We start from the raw sequence: 20,664 nt of genomic DNA, 5'->3' as shown, positions 1-20,664 counted from the left end.
ATCCTAACAATGCCATCAGAGCTACCCCCGTAACTGCCAACACTGCCCATGCTGCATATTTCGACATCCACCAAATGTATCAATAGTCCAATCCCATGCTGTTCCTACAGCACCTTCCGCCCCCTTAAAATTCTATTTCGTTATTACTCCCAATGTAAAATCAGTAAGTATTGTTCCAGCTTTAACTCTGTCACTGTTAGTAACTTTCATCACCGCCTTTACCGTTAGATCTATGATTGAGTTTGTGAGATATTCTCTGCCTTTTTCCAAGTCCTCTCCTAACGTTTTCCTGACCAGCTTATCTATTGCCTCCTTATGTTGTGCTACAGTAGGGACTGGCGGGTATTAATTACCATTACTCAGATCTGGATCACATCTCTCATCCCACGACATACCCATCCCCCACCCCCCATGTGAAAACCCTATGGGTGACATAGGTTTTAGGGCCTAAAGGTTGTTTTTCCGCAATCCCTCTACAAATTCCTGTTACCGTGTCTTGGCCCCAGTTCTCTGCGAGGTATGTCAATTGATTATCTGCCCTTTGATATGGAGCAGAGAGCAGTGGGGTTGAGAGAGTGTCCAGTTCTACATATCTCTGGGTCACATGCTTCCTGATCGTCCCCTGCAACAGTTGGGCTGCCACCACTACTGCAAGCTTTTTCTCTGGGAATACAGATTCCTTAATGCATGGGTCTGTGGCAACCCTCTCAATTGTTGTTCCCTCACCAGTAAAACCTTCTCCATATGTGGATATTAAAGTCTGAAATGATAAGACTATTTCAGCGACGGTTATGATCACCCTCCTAGAGTCCTCCCATGTTGAGCTTATCCTCATAGTAGTCCTTCCACTCTGCACAGACCACTGTCTTTCCCACACTACGCACTATTCCCTGTATAACTCTTCACAGTGGAGTGGTATCATTCTCTAATGAGTCTATCACCCATTTTCTTAATTTATAGGCGAGGCATCCCTCTGCCTCTGTCACATTTATTCCTCTGTTTCATGTCCCTGTAAAGACTATGGCCTTGGTTTTCTGGATACCAAGGAGAGGGCTTACATGGGTTACCCCCACATCCAACACTCCATCAGAATGTCCTGTACTTCCCCCACTCTGCCACAGACATTGGTGTATATTTGTCTCATGAACTAAAGTAGGGTCTAACCGAGCCTGTAAATAAGCCTTCATCTGCTCACATCCCTCGCTTTCCTCCTGCCGTTTAACAATAAGGACTATCTGGTTATTATACTCTCTTTGCATAATTTTGTCCAGGGTCTGATTGCCCCAACAAGCTATTTCTCCCCAGGTCCTCGGTCTAAAATCTTCCCCGAACATTTCATTCCTGTTGGTGTTGGGTAGTACGGAGTGACGGGTATGTAAAACCTCTTGCTCCGATATAATCTCCTCTCTTTCGTTTCTGTAGCTTCACCTGGCTTGGCGTCCTGTGTTGTAGAACTCTCAGAAGTTTGTCCTCTGCCCACACTAACTTGAAGGTTATTAACTGCTGTTCTTTTAACTGGAGTTTTATGCACACAATGCCAAGTTGAAGGAGGGACGAGAATCTGGTTTCATTCCTCAAACTATCTGTTCCATTGCGTTCTTTCGAAATTCATGTTTGTAAGAGAACCATCCCCTTATCAGAACATTCTACGTCTAGGACACTAGACCTATTTTATAATGGAGCCACCCATATCACCATGCCCTTATGATTAGTTTTGCTCACTGCTTCAGAAACTTTTGATGGTACCCTCTCCCAATGAACCTATCTTCATATCGAGCTATCCACGCTATATAAAGTGTTATTTGATCTTCTCCCCTTGGAGTGGTAGTGATTTATAGCGGCAGGTAGCCTAGTGGTTAGAGTGTTGGGACAGTAACCGAATGCTGGATCGAATCCCCGAGCTGACAAGGTATAAATCTGTTGTTCTGCCCCTGAGCAAGGCAGTTAACCCACTGTTCCCTGGTAGGCCATCATTGTAAATAAGAATTTGTTCTTAACTGACTTGCCTAGTTAAATAAAGGTAACAAAATAAATAGAAATTGCAGCCGCCACAAACACTACCCCAACAAAAAATTTCCCTAGGCCCCACATTATAGCCCTTTTACAGTGTGATCTACACTCCTTCTTTCCATCATCACCTCTATCAAAGCCTATCCATCTTGCTCAGCCTCTCCCATGTCAGTAGGTGTTGGTACAGCTTTCACCTGGGACACGTGGATTCAGGCCTTCCTTCCCGACACCTTTTACTGCTGTGTCAGTCATTAGTAGGACAGTGTGGGGTCTGGTCCACCTGGGCTGAAAGGTACCCGGTTGATGGACCTTCAAGCACACCTCGTCTCCTGGCTCTAGTGAGTGTGCTTTCCAATCCTGAGGGAGTCTACAGTGGGTCTCTTTCACCTGGGAAGATATACACTGCAACGCATGGGTCATTTCCTGACAATAGGACAACATAGATTCTCCCAGTATGGCCAAATGACTAATTTGTGACAGTTACCCATTCTCCCAGTTACCCATTCATGTGGCATGAGTCCTGTGGTGGCGTTGGAATAGTATCCAACCTAACAAACTCAGAGTATGTTCCTTAATCACACTCTTCAGGAGATGTGATGATATTATCACAGCAAACTTCCCTTCCGTTGATGTAGCCTCCTGTATACAGGAATTTGTGGTTTTTCTTTTAAGCGTTATACCTTCTTTGACAAACCCCTCATTGAAAGTTGACAAAATTGTCAAATGACAATACTATCTCTGCTACCATCACCATGATCTGGGTCTGTGTGACATTCAATATACTTCATACTAGTCTCTATATTCTATATTGTGCAGTTCGCTGTCCTCTCATACGAGCTATCTCCTGTAACAATATACATAGAGTGGTACCTTTTCCCTGAGACTCTAGTACTCACTTCCTTAATTTATGAGCCATCCCCAGTCACATTCCATTCCGCTCTTCCAATTCCCTATAACGTTAATGCCAATGAGCATAACCACGAACTGTTGAAACCATTTTCCAAATTGTCCTATACTCCACCATACTGTCTATCTCACCGCAAATACCGGGACAGGGAGTTATATCGCTAACCTTTCGGGAGAAATCCCAGCAACACAGCGTCCCCAATCTGGTGAAATTAGTATCAAAACAAATACAGAAACACTAACCGACATAACACTGCCTGTTAAATCAAAGATAAACAACTTAGGCTATTAACATCCAATTAGTATTATAACTCTTGATAACTCTATAAATTCTATTGTCCATTATTTCTAATAAGATTGATCAGGCCTCACCAGAAAGTCAGGACAAAAGTCATTCACCACCATTATGTATTTCCTTTCCCTTTCTTTCCCTTTCCTTCAGAAACCATTTAAACCATTTCCATCATTCATTCACCCAGTTTCAAACCAAATTGAAAAGACCCTGACAATAAATCCCACGATATTAACACCACTAACCCATATTCATAATTGGTAAATTGTGTTTGCATTCTGGTGTGTGTGTGGTAAACCATATGGCGAAGACGCACAAATGGCCAGGTCTTACTTATCTGGGAGCTAATTTTACAGCCTAATCCTTCCAAAGAGAAAGAAAGAAAATGACACCCTCTCCTGGAAGAGAAAGTGTACATTTCGTTAGCATTCACTATGCTACATCTTAATCAGCAACTCGTACGTTTTAAATTACAAACCAAACGCGATAATGATAAATCCACTATCCTCCCTCCAATTATTAGTCCTTTGTTTTAATCCACCCCATTGTTTATATGCACTTAATTTAGCATGTACTACCCTTAGACACGGCGACATTTATCTCACCAAAGATTCACTCCCGTAATGACTGGTCTCTCTTCTTCTTGATTTTCCATAACCACGGTACTACAACATTTTAAAAAGGCAATTTTAGGTTTGGTAACCCCAACTCTAATTTCTCGTGACCCGTCCACCCTTTTGTCAATTCTATAAATCTATTTCAGAATAAGACCAAATAAAATGATTCACGAGATTAAAAACCCACCCAAGGTTTTATGAGTTTACAAGGAGTATTTTTCCATTCCGACTCAAACTTGTTACCAGTCACAACGTCAACAGTGAAGAGGCGACTCCGGGATGCTGGCCTTCTAGGCAGAGTTCCTCTTTCCAGTATCTGTGTTCTTTTGCCCATCTTAATCTTTTCTTTTTATTGGCCAATCTGACATATGGCTTTTTCTTTGCAAGTCTGCCTAGAAGGCCAGCTTTCCGGAGTCGCCTCTTCACTGTTGACGTTGAGACTGGTGTTTTGCGGGTACTATTTAATGAAGCTGCAGTTGAGGACTTGTGAGGCGTCTGTTTCTCAAACTAGACACTCTAATGTACTTGTCCTCTTGTTCAGTTGTGCACCGGGGCCTCCCACTCCTCTTTCTATTCTGGTTAGAGCCCGTTTGTGCTGCTCTGTGAAGGGAGTAGTACACAGCGTTGTACGAGATCTTCAGTTTCTCGCATGGAATAGCATTCATTTTTCAGAACAAGAATAGACTGACGAGTTTCAGAAGAAAGGTCTTTGTTTCTGGCCATTTTGAGCCTGTAATCGTACCCACAAATGCTGATGCTCCAGATACACAACTAGTCTAAATAAGGACAGTTTTATTGCTTCTTTAATCAGAACAACAGTTTTCAGCTGTGCTAACATAATTGCAAAAGGGTTTTCTAATGATCAAATTGGATTAGCTAACACAACGTGCCATTGGAACACAGGAGTGATGGTTGCTGATAATGGGACTCTGTACGCATATGTAGAAATTCCATAAAAAATCAGCCGTTTCCGGCTACAATAGTGACTTACAACATTAACAATGTCTACACTGTATTTCTGATCAATTTGATGTTTAAAATTAGCTTTTCTTTAAAAAGCAACAACATTTCTAAGTGACCCCAAACTTTTGAACGGTAGTGTATATCTTTCTACCAATTCCCATACTATAATTCCAGGCTCCTCACCATATACATGATATATATTTCACCTGTGGATACTTGCATCAAATACAGCTCTCACCCATGAAAACCAGCGCACAAAGTCATTGTTTTCACCTATATTAAATACAAGTCTCCACTCCAGGATCCCCTTCCTCTGAACCCTGTCTTTCCGGTGAACATGGTACAACCGCACATCTTTTCTCTGATAGGGACACACCCCTACCCGAAATCGATCACCGAATATGACCCGTCTGGGTTGAACAACCCCCGAACAACAGCACGTTATGGTGAGACTCTGTATACTGAATTCCCACCCCAGACCATACGATGATACAACCCGACCGTTATGCCCCCACCCGGAGACCTTCTATAGACCTGTGCTAGATAGTCCGGATATGTCCTAGTCACAGTCCTTCCCCAAAACTACTACCAATAGTCTGCACCCTTGCTCTCTTTCTGGATACCTCTCCCGCCATCAATGGTTTCACATAAACAATTTTAAACTTCACTCTCCTACAGATACTGTTTCACAGCAACCTCAAAAAACATGACTGAGGAATAAAACAGAAAGAGTAGATGGCCCTTATGGGGCACAGGAGGTATTGGTAAGAAACTAGCTTACCTTTTTTTTTATTTTAGGCCTGCCACCTCCACTACCTATTCTCCTTCCCACCAAGTCTGTCTTTCAAGGATGAATCTGGTTTGTGGCACCAATTGTAAAAAAGAAAAATACTATTGCAACCTCTTTGCAATAAGGAATTGAGACCAAAAGCTCAAGAGAAGTTTCAAGTGTTTAATACCAAGGATACAATCAACTTAAGGATACATAAAAGCCAATCATATAAGTATGTCAATATATTGAGTGAGATGTTTGTGTGTTGTTTCTCAGGGGTCCTGCAGATGATGCAGACCAGGATCGCTGCTCTGCAGGGTGCTGTGGACAGGTAGGTTAACAACTGATCTTGGACCAGATTAACATAACCCCAATCTCAACCATTATGGTGATGAAGAAACATCTTACCCAGTGGTTAGGTGCATTATCTACCTACTCCAAGCCTATAACAGACCATAACACATCATCACAGGGAATGATCAAGGCAAAATATTACCCTTGTGTTCAGAGACCCTCTAATAACAGCACTCAACCTTCTATTTGTTTTCTCTCGTAGGATAAGGACAAAGATCGTTGACCCCTACAATAAGATTGTAGCCAGGACTGCCCAGCTCGCCAGATTGCAGGTGTCCATCCATCTCCTTGTGTTTGAGAGGCATAATATCTGTTGTGTAATATCTATCTGTTGTGTAATATCTCATATCACAACTATCTGTTGTGTTGGTTTTGTATTGTTGTATGTCTGTGGACTGAGGCTCAATAGCAGGGGGAAGATTTCCTCTGTATTGTTATCAGCACTCTGGCATTATCTCTACTTCTGCAATGGACTTGATTTCCATGTTTCTGAAGTAGAGAAATGTATAGACAATATTTGCTTGGGTTTTTGTCTCACTCCCCATTTTCAAGATAGGTACTTCAAGTTAGATGCTGTACACATTGTCAAGGTCGCCTAATGCATATTGGACAGTTTCCAGGATCCTCCTGTTTTAAATTGTAAAGATAACAATGACCCAGAGCCATATAGAGATCTATGTAGCTGTATATGGCTCTGGGATGTCCTCTTCTAACCTGTTAATACAATGTAGCTATAGCAGATGTCAGTGTCTATCATGCTGCTCTGTACTCAATGGTTTACAACAATGATACTGTATGTTTTATGCTAGCATCGATCTACCCATTGATATTTATTTGAACGTTAAATACCACAAATATTACAGTGGCTTGCGAAAGTATTCACCCCCTTAGCATTTTTCCTATTTTGTTGCCTTACAACCTGGAATTAAAAAGGATTTTGGGGGGGTTGTATCAGTTGATTTACACAACATGCCTACCACTTTGAACATGCAAAATATTTTTTGTTGTGAAACAAACAAGAAATTAGACAAAAAAACAGAAAACTTGAGCGTGCATAACTATTCACCCCCCAGAGTCAATACTTTGTAGAGCCACCTTTTGCAGCAATTACAGCTGCAAGTCTCTTGGGATATGTCTCTATAAGCTTGGCACATCTAGCCACTGGGAGTTTTGCCCATTTTTCAAGGCAAAACTGCTACAGCTCCTTCAAGTTGGATGGGTTCCGCTGGTTTACAGCAATCTTTAAGTCATACCACAGATTCTAAATTGGATTGAGGTCTGGGCTTTGACTAGGCCATTCCAAGACATTTAAATGTTTCCCCTTAAACCACTCGAGTGTTGCTTTCGCAGTATTCTTAGGGTCATTGTCCTGCTGGAAGGTGAACCTCCGTTCCAGTCTCAAATCTCTGGAAGACTGAAACAGGTTTCCCTCAACAATTTCCCTGTATTTAGCGCCATCCATCATTCCTTCAATTCTGACCACTTTCCCAGTCCCTGCCGAGGAAAAACATCCCCACAGCATGATGCTGCCACCACCATGCTTCACTCTGGGGATGGGGTGATGAGAGGTGTTGGCTTTGCGCCAGACGTAGCATTTTCCTTGATGTCCCAAAAAGCTCAATTTTAGTCACATCTGACCAGAGTGCCTTCTTCCATATGTTTGGGGAGTCTCTCACAGACCTTTTGGCGAACACCAAATGTGTTTGTTTATTTTTTTCTTTAAGCAATGGCTTTTTTCTGGCCACTCTTCCATAAAGCTTAGCTCTGTGAAGTGCACGGCTTAGTGGTCCTATGGACAGATACACCACAGATACACCATCTCCACTGTGGAGCTTTGCATCTCCTTCAGGGTTATCTTTGGTCTCTTTGTTGCCTCTGATTAATGCCCTCCTTGCCTGGTCTGTGAGTTTTGGTGGGCGGGCCTCTCTTGGCAGGTTTGTTGTGGTGCCATATTCTTTCCATTTTTTATAGTGGATTTAATGGTGGTCCGTGGGATGTTCAAAGTTTCAGTTATTTTTTCAATAACCCCACCCTGTTCTTTACTTCTCCACAACTTTGTCCCTGACCTGTTTGGAGAGCTCCTTGGTCTTCATAGTGCCGCTTGCTTGGTGGTGACCCTTGCTTAATGGTGTTGTAGACTCTGGGGGTTTTCAGAACAGGTGTGTGTGTGTAATATATATACTGAGATCATGTGACACTTAGATTGCACACAGTTGGACTTTTTTTAAGTAAGTATGTGACATTTGAAGGTAATTGGTTGCACCAGATCTTATTTAGGAGCTTCATAGCAAAGGGGGTGAATTCATTTGCACGCACCACTTTTCAGTTTTACAAAATTCTTCTCATTTTACTTCACCAATTTTGACTATTTTGTGCATGTCCATTACATGTTGTAATGCAACAAACAAAATAGGAAAAACACCAAGGGGGTGAATACTTTTGCAAGCCACTGTATATGACCCCTTTTACTCTTGTTGCACATGCCTGCCATTATGGAATTACTCGCCATCACTTTGGAGAAGGGTATATTTATAAAGATGATTTATAGAACTGTGCTTTTGGAGGCTGAGCGATCTTTATACCAGGAATCCTAGCTGTTATGTAAAATGCATCTGTTTTTCTTGGTAAGTCCTCCACTATATAATACATAAAAGCCATGTTAAAGGTTTACAACGTTATCTCAACCTTTCAAGCAGAATTACTTTGATCCTGTTCTCAGATAGCATCTGCAATCTTAACCTGTGACATCACTGTTGTGGTTTTTAATCCACCTCGATATCAGTGGCCCCCCGTTTAGAAGCAATCAGGTGATTTAAAGGTTGAATTTGTACCCCTGTTACAATAAGACCTGTTCTTGTGATCAACCTGACCCTGTCCTGTCCGAGGCTGGGTAGCCGCGGCCAGATAGAGAGCGAAATAGACACTCTCTGGGTTTACAGGCTCTCAGTCAACTTACGCACACTGCCCACACGCTGCAGCTCTGTCGTCTTTGGAGTCGAGGGGAAGTCTTATTAAATATTGATGGAATATTGCTTCAGTCAGAAAGGTTACTGTGATTCTAACTGGCTCTTTCCTCAAACATGGCTCTGTGTTAGCTCTGTCTGTCTTCTGATGCTCTGTCTCTGCTTTGTCGTGTGTGTGTGTGTGTGGAGTGTTATTGTTGTAATCTACACCTCAGACATGCATCCTGCAGAGAAGATACTAGTAGCAGGCAGGCAGGCATGTCAGGCTGGTAAGATCTTAGGATGAACACGGGCCTGGTTTGTGAAAGGAGAGGGTGCTGTGGTTTCTGAATAGAATAGTTGCAATGTTTTATATTATTTTATACAGACAGACAGTGGTGCTGTGGGACCAATATCTGAGACTCCTCTTTTTTCACTTTTCTCTCCCAGGGACTGTCATGTCCTTGGTGTTAGGGTGTGTGTGTGTTTGTATTCTGTCCGTCTGTCTGTCTCTGTGGGTCTGAAGGAGACCGGAAAGGATCAGACTATATATCCAGGGGGAATAGGAGAGTGCTTTGTCTATCTTTTAGTCTAGTGTTCGCTCACAAAATGGAAGCTTCTCGGCCACCCACAGATAAAGCAATCAGTCTGACACACAGACACTTGGGACGGACACATAGACTTCACAGACACACAGAGGCTCAAGGGACAGACCCCCAGCTCTCTCGCTGCATCCATTCCTCTGAACATACTACTAAGCCCAAACACACTGCTGATCTCTGTGTCCTTCAGCCCCAGACACAGCTCCACAATGCTGCTAGACACATGGTTATTATTACCACTATTGATATGCCCATGGTCGGCATTATTGTTGCTATATAGGCAATAGGAAAATAAATACTTGGAAATGTCAACAGTGATTGATTCGAGATCATTTAGAATAAGTGATCTTCAATCAATTATGACGAAAAAAGAGGGTCGTTCCATATTAGTTTTGACGTTCACTCACATCTTCTCATAGAGATTCAGAAAGACTGGTTCAGATGGGGTTCTATTTTGTTTGGTTATATATTTTCCTATTTTTCGCAGGTGGCGTGTGACCTGCTGCGAAGGATCATCAGGATCCTGTACCTGTCCAAGCGTCTGCAGGGCCAGCTCCAGGGGGGAAGCAGGGAGATCACCAAGGCTGCCCAGAGCCTCAACGAACTGGGTGAGCGACCACTGCCTGTTCACCTCTGATACACTGCACTGTACTACTGACAGGGCTGCTCAAAGTCTCAACGAACTGGGTACTGTAATACTGACATGGTTAACTCACCTCATTTGGGCCTACTGTAAAGAGAGTGTAGATCAGGGATAGGCAACGCTGGTCCTGGAGTGCCGCAGGCACTTCATGTTTTTGATTTAACTGACCTGGAAGGCCAGGTGTGTTGAATTTAGGCAATCATTGAACTGATCAGTTCGCTCAGTTGATCAGGTGTAGTTGGAACAAAATCTTCCAGTACGTGCGGCACTCCAGGAACAGGGTTGCCTACCCCTGGTGTAGACGGTGATGCGATCCCCAAGGCTGCCCAGATCAGCCACAACGAACTGGGTGAGCGACCCTGCTCATTCACTATAATTCTACTGACACGAAGGTGAAACTCCCCTCATTTAGGCCTACTGTAGAAGGTGTAGGTGGTGCTGAGATCACCAAAGCTACTCAGAGCCTCAAAGAGCTGGGTGAGTGACTTATAGAAGAAAAGGGAGGATAGGAAGCGCTGCAAGGACACACTAGTTAGTAGATGTTTGTTCTGTAGGTGGAAAGTGCTCTTTGGTTAAGGGTAATCAAAAAATTAGTGCTCTTCATATAATTAAAATGCATTTATCTTGATGTTTTTGGAAAGATTTTGTTCTATTGAACATGCTGTTTTGTAATAAAGGCATTTTAAATACATGAATAGTGCCTGGGTCCTCCTTGTTTTTTTGAGAACTGTCTGGTTTGACTCAGACACTGCTTACGTCTCACTATAGCCTCTGCGAACACGCTAGGTTGGTAAATGCCGACGTACTCCGAGCCCCTAACCAACAATGCAGTTAAACATTTTTATAAAAAAAATACAGATAAGAAATAAAAGTAAGAAGTAATTAAAGAGCAGCAGTAAAATAACAATAGCGAGACTATATACAAGGGGGGTACCGGTACAGAGTCAATGTGTGGGGGCACCGGTTAGTTGAGGTAATATGTACATGTGGGTAGGTTATTAAAGTGACTATGCAAAGATGATAACAACAGAGAGTAGCAGCGGTGTAAAAGGGGGGGGGGGACAATGCTGGTCAATGCAAATAGTCTGGGTAGCCATTTGATTAGGTGTTCAGAAGTCTTATGGCTTGTGGGTAGAAGCTGTTTAGAAGCCTCTTGACCTAGACCAGGCGCTCTGCTACTGCTTGCCGTGCGGTAGCAGAGAAAACAGTCTATGACTAGGGTGGCTGGAGTCTTTGACAATTTTTAGGGCCTTCCTCTGACACCGCCTGGTATAGAGGTTCTGGATGACAGGGAGCTTGGCCCCAGTGATGTACTGGGCCGTTCACACTACCCTCTGTAGTGCCTTGCTGTCGGATGCCGAGCAGTTGCCATACCAGGCAGTGATGCAACCAGTCAGGATGCTCTCAATGATGCAGCTGTAGAACCTTTTGAGGATCTGAGGACCCATGCCAAATCCTTTCAGTCTCCTGAGGGGAAATAGGTTTTGTCGTGCCCTCTTCACGATTGTCTTGGTGTGCTTGGACCATGTTAGTTTGTTGGTGATGTGGACACCAAGGAACTTGAAGCTCTCAACCTGCTCCACTGCAGCCACGTCGATGAGAATGGGGGTGTGCTCGGTCCTCTTTTTCCTGTAGTTCACAATCATCTCCTTTGTCTTGATCACGTTGAGGGAGAGGTTGTTGTCCTGGCACCACACGGCCAGGTCTCTGGCCTCCTCTGGCCTCCTCCCTATAGGCTGTCTCGTCGTTGTCTGTGATCAGGCCTACCAATGTTGTGTCATCGGCAAACTTAATGATGGTTTTGGAGTCGTGCCTGGACGTGCAGTCATGAGTGAACAGGGAGTACAGGAGGGGGCTGAGCACGCACCCCTGAGGGGCCCCTGTGTTGAGGATCAGCGTTGTGGATGTGTTGTTACCTACCCTTACCACCTGTGGGCGGCCCGTCAGGAATTCCATGATCCAGTTGCAGAGGGAGGTGTTTAGTCCCAAGGTCCTTAGCTTATTGATGAGCTTTGAGGGCACTATGGTGTTGAACGCTGAGCTGTAGTCAATGAATAGCATTCTCACATATGTGTTCCTTTTGTCCAGGTGGGAAAGGGCAGTGCAATAGAGATTGCATCATCTGTGGATCTGTTGGGGTGGTATGCAAATTGGAGTTGGTCTAGGGTGTCTGGGATAATGGTGTTGATGTGAGCCATGACCAGCCTTTCAAAGCACTTCGTGGCTACAGAGGTGAGTGCTACGGGTCGGTAGTCATTGAGGCAGGTTACCTTAGTGTTCTTGGGCACATGCACTATGGTGGTCTGCTTAAAACATGTTGGTATTACAGAGTCGGACAGGGAGAGGTTGAAAATGTCAGTGAAGACACTTGCCAGTTGGTCAGTGCATGCTCGCAGTACACGTCCTGGTAATCCGTCTGGCACTGCGGCCTTGTGAATGTTGACTTGTTTAAAGGTCTTACTCGCATCGGCTGCGGAGAGCGTGATCACACAGTCTTCCGGAACAGCTGGTGCTCTCATGCATGTTTCTGTGCCATTTGCCTCGAAACAAGCATAGAAGTAGTTTAGCTCATCTGGTAGGCGTGTGTCACTGGGCAGCTCTCGTCTGTGCTTCCCTTTTATAGTCTGTATGGGTTTGCAAGCCCTGCCACATCCGACGAGCGTCAGAGCCAGTGTAGTACTATTAGATCTTAGTTCTATATTGATGCTTTGCCTGTTTGATGGTTCTTCAGAGGGCATAGCGGGATTTCTTATAAGCTTCCGGGTTAGAGTCCCGCATATTGAAAGCGGCAGTTCTAGCCTTTAGCTCAGTGAGAATGTTGCCTGTAATCCATGGCTTCTGGTTGGGGTATGTACGTACATACGTACGGTCACTGTGGGGACGACGTCATCAATGCACTTATTGATGAAGCCAATGACTGATGTGGTGTACTCCTTAATGCCACTACAGGTATCCCAGAGCATATTCCATTCTGTGCTAGCAAAACAGTCCTGTAGCTTAGTATCTGTTTCATCTGACCACTTTTTTATTGATCTAGTCACTGGTGCTTCCTGCTTTAATTTTTGCTTGTAAGCCGGAATCAGGAGGAATTAATAGTTTGATAGATATCTTTAATATATAAATTTCTGCTGCTCAAGAACAAGATTATATTTTCCCACAGTACGGATGTCCTGGTATTTACTTTAAGGTGTTTTTGGAGTGCAGTGTTGGCTAAGCAATGCACAGCACTTGATTAATACCTGACCTATAGGCCAGGCTATATTCTGTAAATATATTACCCTTCTCTCTTTTATCGGTGACAACAAGATAGCTGTGTTTTCCCCGCAATTTTATTTTAAAATGGTATAAATTCTGAATTTCTTTTCTTTCTCCTTGAGTCTTTTTTTCCCCTGGGAAAGGAGGGTCTCGCTGGACACAGCAGCAGGCCACAGCGAAACAGTCACAGAATCATGAGGATAATGCACTTTACTGTTTGACCAAACCATGGTTTTAGCATTCTAAAAAATGACGCTTTTGAGTGACCATGTAGAATGTGCAGCTCGCACCGATGCGACCTCTTCAAAAAATCTTACTCGCACAGCCAACTCAAAGGGTCGCAAAATGTGACTAAATGGTTGCAGTCTGGAGCCCTGTGTTTCAGGTATTCATGTGGTTGGTTACCCCATTCATAGACGCTAACTACTTCAGCGCCTATTGACGATAGTATCTTCTGACCGGGGAGTTTTGTTAAGAGCCCCAATGCTTACTCTAAACATTATTTTAAACTGGGTGATTCAAGGCCTGAATGCTGATTTGGCTGACAGCCGTGGTATATCAGTCCGTATACCACGGGTATGACAAGCATTTATTTTTACTGTTCTAATTAAGTTGGTAACCAGTTTATAATAGCAATAAGGCACTCCGCGTTGCATCGTGCAAAAGAAAGCCCTTAGCCGTGGTATATTGGTCATATACCACACCCCCTTGGGCCTTAATGGTTAAATATACATCACTTGTGGTACTGTTTTGGAAACAAGGAACACATCTTTCAAATCAGCAAGAAGTAATTTTCAAAAAACAAAAAGCAAATTAATACACACTTTTTTATAGGGTTTAGGGTTAGTGTTTCCGCACGGCAATATCTCCAGGTTACAGCGCTTGTTCACAGAAGACAGGCCGCCACCTGTGCTAATTAGCTGTCTAGCATGCTCTGAATTTGTGTACGTTAACTGGGGAGGAAGTGTAGTTTGTCAGTGTATGAATCTGTGCAAAACTGCTACAGGAAGTGTGTCTTTTATTGTTTGAAAGATTCTTTCTCGCTGACATGTTAGATAAGGGGCGTATTAGCATGCGTTTCGGAAACCGTTGCGAAAGCGATGGTTATTCAAGTTTCTAAACGTTAAAACACATGGTCAGAATTGTAGTTTACACGGAGCCAAATGTGGACGAATGTAATGGCTGAAAACCCTACATACGGAGAAGGGTTTTCGAGAGCTTGGGGTTGATGGTGTTGTGCTCAATATTCTACATTTAGCTAGTGAGCTGTAAAGTCATTCAGGGATGCAATTTACCATTCAATGTATGGATAAGGGATTATGTATGGTAGGAACACCAGGCCATTGTATAGTCTGTATAGATTGCACCCTATTCCCTATAGTGCACCACTTTTGACCAGCTCCCTATGGGCCCTGGTCAAAAGTATTGCACTACATAGGGAATAGGGTGCCATTTGGAACGTACCCTCCGTTATCATTTCTCACAGATTGTACCAAACGCAAGCCAAGTAGGCTAACAGAGAACAATGATGCTTTCGTTCCCTGTTTTCTACACTCTGTGCTGGTGACTCAACGCTGAATCTAGTACTCTGTCTGCCAAGTGCAGAACAAAGTACTATGCAAATGTATTTATATGCTGTGGTTGGAGGGACTTTTAACATTAACAGTAGTCTTCATTATACTGCAGTACCCCGACAGGGATTCCAGTGAATTTCTCAGAAAGAGTCTTATTGCATTTAACCAATGCAGGGAAAGAGAGGTGGTAGAAAAAATCTATGTCCTTTTCAGAAATCACATTGTACATATTTATTAGTTCTACTCCTGTTTCTCCATGCATGTGGATCATGTGGCTTTTATAAGAGCTAGTACACACACACACTCTGTGACGGTCATGCCTGTGACGGTCATGGAATTTTGGATGATGGTAATTGGTCCGCCAAATGACCGCGGTCTCTGTAAAACTGTTTGAATAGCAAAAATAAATAATAAATATATTTTATGCCCATTTTCTCCTCTCCACTCATGACTGCATGTGCTGCCATAGAAATATAATGAATAGAACAGGCGTCCCCATTCAAATCAATGATGCCATAATAGGTGGATTGACGGCCCACAGGATCCCATGTGACTCAGTTGATAGAGAATGGCGCTTGAAACGCCAGGGTTGTGAGTTTGATTACGACGGGGGACCAAAATGAGGGAAAAAAATATGAAAACTTATGCGCTCACAACTGTAAGTCACTCTGGATAAGAGTGTCTGCTAAATGACAGCAACAACAAAACAACAACATTGCGAGTGTACCCTTAGGAGCGAAGCAGGAAGCAAAAGCAAGAAGTCTAACCATCAATATGTGCTGTGACTCAATTGACACGCAAAATATACATTCCATTGTAAGAACCACATCAGTTAACATAATTTGCATTAGCATTCTACATTACCGTGGAAATTATTGCATCATAATAACAGGCAGCCATTGCGAGTGTACCCATGAGTTTACCAGTCAAATTGCCATGGTTAGAGGTGCTACTGCTGCATTGTCAGGGGTGTTGCCTCGTTTGCTACAACACATTGCTTTTTTCAGAAAGGAGCAACAACGTTTTGTCATGTTACGAATGCACGGCTGTCCTGTCTTCAGTCAGCTGTTCGTCCCAAATTATTTGTATTTGTTTTTACGGTTATGACAGGTTATTTATTTTCATGATGGTCTTCATCCATAACCGTCACTTATATGGTAATTGGGCCAGCCCTAACACACACACACACACACACACACACACACACACACACACACACACACACACACACACACACACACACACACACACACACACACACACACACACACACACACACACACACACACACACACACACACCAAAGAACCACTGATGCCAGGGGCTCAGAGTAAGATATGGCTTTTACACACACACACACACACACACACACACACACACACACACACACACACACACACACACACACACACACACACACACACACACACACACTCTCTCCCACATTGGAGTCATGTTGTCAAACGTCTCTCACAGTACAATACCCAGTTCTCTCTATCACACTAAATAAGATTAGTTTGGTTGTTGACTCAGTTGTGACTTCTGGTCCCGTAGAGCTGATTTGAGTGTGTTCAGTGTTGAGTTCACTTCATGTGGGGTTTCACATGATCATGTTGGTGGGAATTTCCCAAATCCGCCAATACCAGAAATTGTTATTGTGGACAGGATTGGTCCTGAAAATCTGGTTACAACTATACAATTGTTTTTAAGGGTAAGAGGTGGCGGTAGGCCTACCTGTTGAACTAGCCAATGATCTACTGTAGGTACAATGAGACTGGCAAAGCACAACGAATGGCCACCTCTGCTCGAACTGCCGCCTGAATGGTAGACGAAAGCTAATTGAGTCACTGTTCTCTCGTTGGCATCATGCTGTCTCTCCTCCTCCCAACCTCCTCCTCTCCCTCTTTCTTGACTCTCAAGACACCTCCCTGGTTGTTTTCCCTGTTTTTAGCAAGCTTTTCAACGGAGACAGAAATCAATCTCCAGCCAGTAATTTTCCGCGCCGGTCGGTCTTCAATCCACTCTCAGCCCCCTTTCTTCAACTGCCAGGACATTATAATAGGCCTGAATTACAGGTCTGATACTGCTGCTGGCCTAATACAATCACACAGCACAGCCAGCCTAATGTGATTTGGAGTGCTTTCTTCTGTCAGCCTGTAGCATTGGGCAGGGATGAAAACACTGAACAGGTAGCAGAGAGGGAGGAGAGGGAGAGACTGAATAGGAGGAGAAGAAGAGGGAGAGGGGATCAGATGGGGGATGGGTGGTGGAGAAAGAACAAGAGTGAGTAGACAAGGGATGGATGGATGGCTGCAGGAGGGGGTGACTGGGGGGAGAGCCACCTGCCGAATGTAATAAAGTGATTGAAGTGGATGCAGTGGCGGGATGGAGGGGGCACGGAGAGAGAGAGAGAGAGCAGCCTGCTGTTGTTGAGGAGGGAATCAAAAGCCACATCCCTATTCCCTTTACTTGCACTGATTTTGGACTGTGTAGCGTAGCCGTCTGTTGTAGGATTGGCTTTGACTTGGATCAAATTTACTACAACGTTCGATATCTGCTACGTGAATCTGCTACTTATAATAGAAAACAAACGATACTTGAACAAAAATGTAAACGCAACATGCAACAATTTCAAAGATTTGACTGAGTTACAGATCCTATAAGGAAGGATATCAATAAATTAGCGCCAAGTCTATGGATTTCACGACTGGGAATACAGATATGCATCTATTAGTCACAGATACCTTTTAAAAAAGTAGGGGTGTGGATCAAACAACCAGTCAGTATCTGGTGTGACCACCATTTGCCTCATGCAGTACGACACATCTCTTTTGCATAGAGTTGATCAGGCTGTTGATTGTGGCCTGTGGAATTTTGTCCCAATCCTCTTCAATGGCTGTGCGACATTGCTAGATATTGGCAGGAACTGGACACTCTGTCGTACATGTCGATCCAGAGCATCCCAAACATGCTCAATAGGTGACATGTCTGGTGAGTATGCAGGCCATGGAAGAACTGGGACATTTTCAGCTTCCATGAATTGTGTACAGATCCTTCCGACATTTGGCCGTGCATTATCATCTTGAAGCATTAGGTGATGGTAGCAGATGAATGGACCTCAAGGTTTTTGTCAAGGTATCTCTGTGCATTCAAATTGCCATCGATAAAATGCAGCTGTGTTTGTTGTCCATAGCTTATGCCTGCCCATACCATAACCCCACCGCCACCATGGGGCACTCTGTTCACAACGTTGACATCAGCAAACTGCTGGCCCACGCGACGTTATACATGTGGTCTGCGGTTGTGAGGCCGGTTGGACGTACTGCCAAATTCTAAAAACAAAGTTTGAGGTGGCTTATGGTAGAGAAATTAACCTTAAATTCTCTGGCAACAGCTCTGGTGGACATTCCTGCTGTCAGCATGCCTATTGCACGCTCCCTCAAAACTTAAGACATCTGTGGCATTGTGTTGTGTGACAAAACTGACCATTTTAGAGTGGCCTTTTGTCCCCAGCACAAGGTGCACGTGTAGTGATCATGCTGTTTAGTCAGCTTCTTGATATGCCACACCTGTAAGGTGGATTGATTATCTTGGCAAAGGAGACATGCTCACCAACAGGGATGTAAACAAATGTGTTTACAAAATTTGAGAGAAAAGCTTTTTGTGCGTATGGAACATTTCAGGGATCTTTTATTTCAGCTCATGAAACATGGGACAAACACTTTCCATGTTGCGTTTATATTTTTGTTCATTGTATTTTCAATGTGACTGCATATGACGTTATCGAGCAATAACTTGGTGGTATTGCATTGTCTCATTTGACTCAATATCTTTGGCATATTTTAATCCACTCGTGTCTATGTCGTCTTCCTCTCATATCTCGGCTTTATTGGTTTCCGCTGCTGTGGGACCACAGCCCTGGCTGTCAGTCAGAGCGGATGAAGTGTCAGTCACTGTGGTAACCGTCAGTCACAACAGCCAGCCTCAGTGACCAACTATAATGACACAATGGTCCTGACTGTCAGTCAGACAGAGGCTACTCACATGGGAGTGGAGGAAAGGAAGGAAGGATAACAGAGAAGAGAGGGCAGATTGAAGAAAGGTGGGGGACAAGGATGGGAATGGAAAGGCAATTCATTGTGTTCAATTTATTGGCAAAGTATAGGTGGCAGTTGGCTAAGCCATTGAGAGGCCCAGCACCACAAAACAACTCTCCTCATATGAGCTAGACCTTTTTTGGTCATACATAACAAATGCACAACGACCTTTTACATAATAACCCTGGCACACAGAACACTCCAGAACACTAGAACACGCAGGGCCTCCGGAATCAAAAGCACTCCTCTTATCGGCCACGTGCGACCTTGGGCTGAGTGTTGTTAGAGGGAACAGAGGAGAGAGATACTGTATAGATGGAAAGGTAAGGAGAGAGAGTGAGCGATGGATAGAGAGAGAGGGGGCCTGGTGTGCAGTAAGTGAGCTAAGAGGGTGGGAAATGGTGTGGTACAGAGGCGGATATTTCAGTCAGATACTCCTACTCTGAGTAGTTTTCCAGGTAGCGCCCGGGATGACATACAGGATTAAGATGATGTCACCAAACACCCTAGGAAGTATTCATGAGAAGTTGAACCAACTATTCCAATCTTATCAGTAAGTTCCATTCGGCTCCCCAGCTGGCAATGCTGATAGGTCTATATTTCCTGAAGAATGTTTGGTGGTTTTGACATCTCTGTCAAGGCTCATCTTTCTTCATCTCCTTCTAGAATAGAATTCTGCTCCTCTCCGGTCTGATGACTCAGAGTTCTGTGAGACTGATCGCTTAGACAGGCGAGATTACTCTGCTACTTCAGAGAGGAGAGCGGTTCAATGTGTCCTCCTCGGCACTCTACTCATGTAGACCGATAGCCGAGGCCTATATAAAGAATAGGCTTGATGTTTTCGACCAAGGAAATGTAGCCTGGAATCTAACCTTCGTGAACCTGTGCGGTGTGCACATCCTCTATGTAGGCATAGAAAATCAGTCAAGTTGTGAAGATTGTGGTACAGTGTTGGTTTGTCTATGCATTACTCATTTACTTCATATAAACAAGTGGTTCTTGCCTTCATTTAGTAATGGCACTTGAGGAGCGAGCCAACCTGTACTGAACAGTTAGATGGATCTTCAATCAACTTCACCAACCAGCTGCTCGCTGGCAAATAGCCAGCCAAGTACCCCAGCTCCTAAAATGCTCATAGAGACGGAGTGATTTTTAGGAGACTCAGAGGGCCATTCGATGAGGGTTCTAAAACCGAACGCTTGGCTGCATACCATACCCAAAGCATAGAGCCACTCTGACCTCTACAGAGTGGGGCGGTTGACGCCCAGCCAAACTGTTCCAGAGTTGTTGTTTTTTTACGCCGTTCTCTTCCTGACCTCACATGGTGCCTCGACTGATATGGCATATGACCACACCCCCACACACTGTAGGTCAAGTTGTTAACATCCCCTCCTCAAAAAATAATTTCTCAAAGGAAATGTACCCTATTATCTCATCGGCCGAGAGATATGAGAGGGATGTACATTTTACAAACACATGCCCAATACAAACATTGCAAGGACATCTTTAATGGTAGTTTAGACAAAATGTTTTTAGCCTTGAATGCATTACAATAGTTGAGTCATTCTTTAAGTGTCCAGACATTTCTCCCCTCGCTCACATCCCCTCCCCTTCCTAGCATCTAGATGCCCTCTCTC

At 43.8% G+C, this 20,664-nt stretch overlaps 1 protein-coding gene across 1 annotated transcript in view; it reads left to right on the top strand.

The window, feature by feature from the left end:
- Positions 1-20,664, top strand: part of cog5 (component of oligomeric golgi complex 5) — a 91,009-nt gene that overhangs the window by 4,285 nt on the left and 66,060 nt on the right. Inside the window, exons 4-6 of the mRNA XM_055938134.1 lie at positions 5,837-5,891; positions 6,117-6,186; positions 9,946-10,066. Coding sequence (XP_055794109.1) covers positions 5,837-5,891; positions 6,117-6,186; positions 9,946-10,066 — 246 coding nt within the window. The remainder of the gene's footprint in view (positions 1-5,836; positions 5,892-6,116; positions 6,187-9,945; positions 10,067-20,664) is intronic.

Source organism: Salvelinus fontinalis, chromosome 11, assembly GCF_029448725.1.
Source record: "Salvelinus fontinalis isolate EN_2023a chromosome 11, ASM2944872v1, whole genome shotgun sequence".
Classification (NCBI taxonomy): Eukaryota; Metazoa; Chordata; class Actinopteri; order Salmoniformes; family Salmonidae; genus Salvelinus; species Salvelinus fontinalis.
The sequence above is the reverse complement of the archived record's forward strand: the minus strand, read 5'-3'. Positions and strand labels throughout refer to the sequence as shown.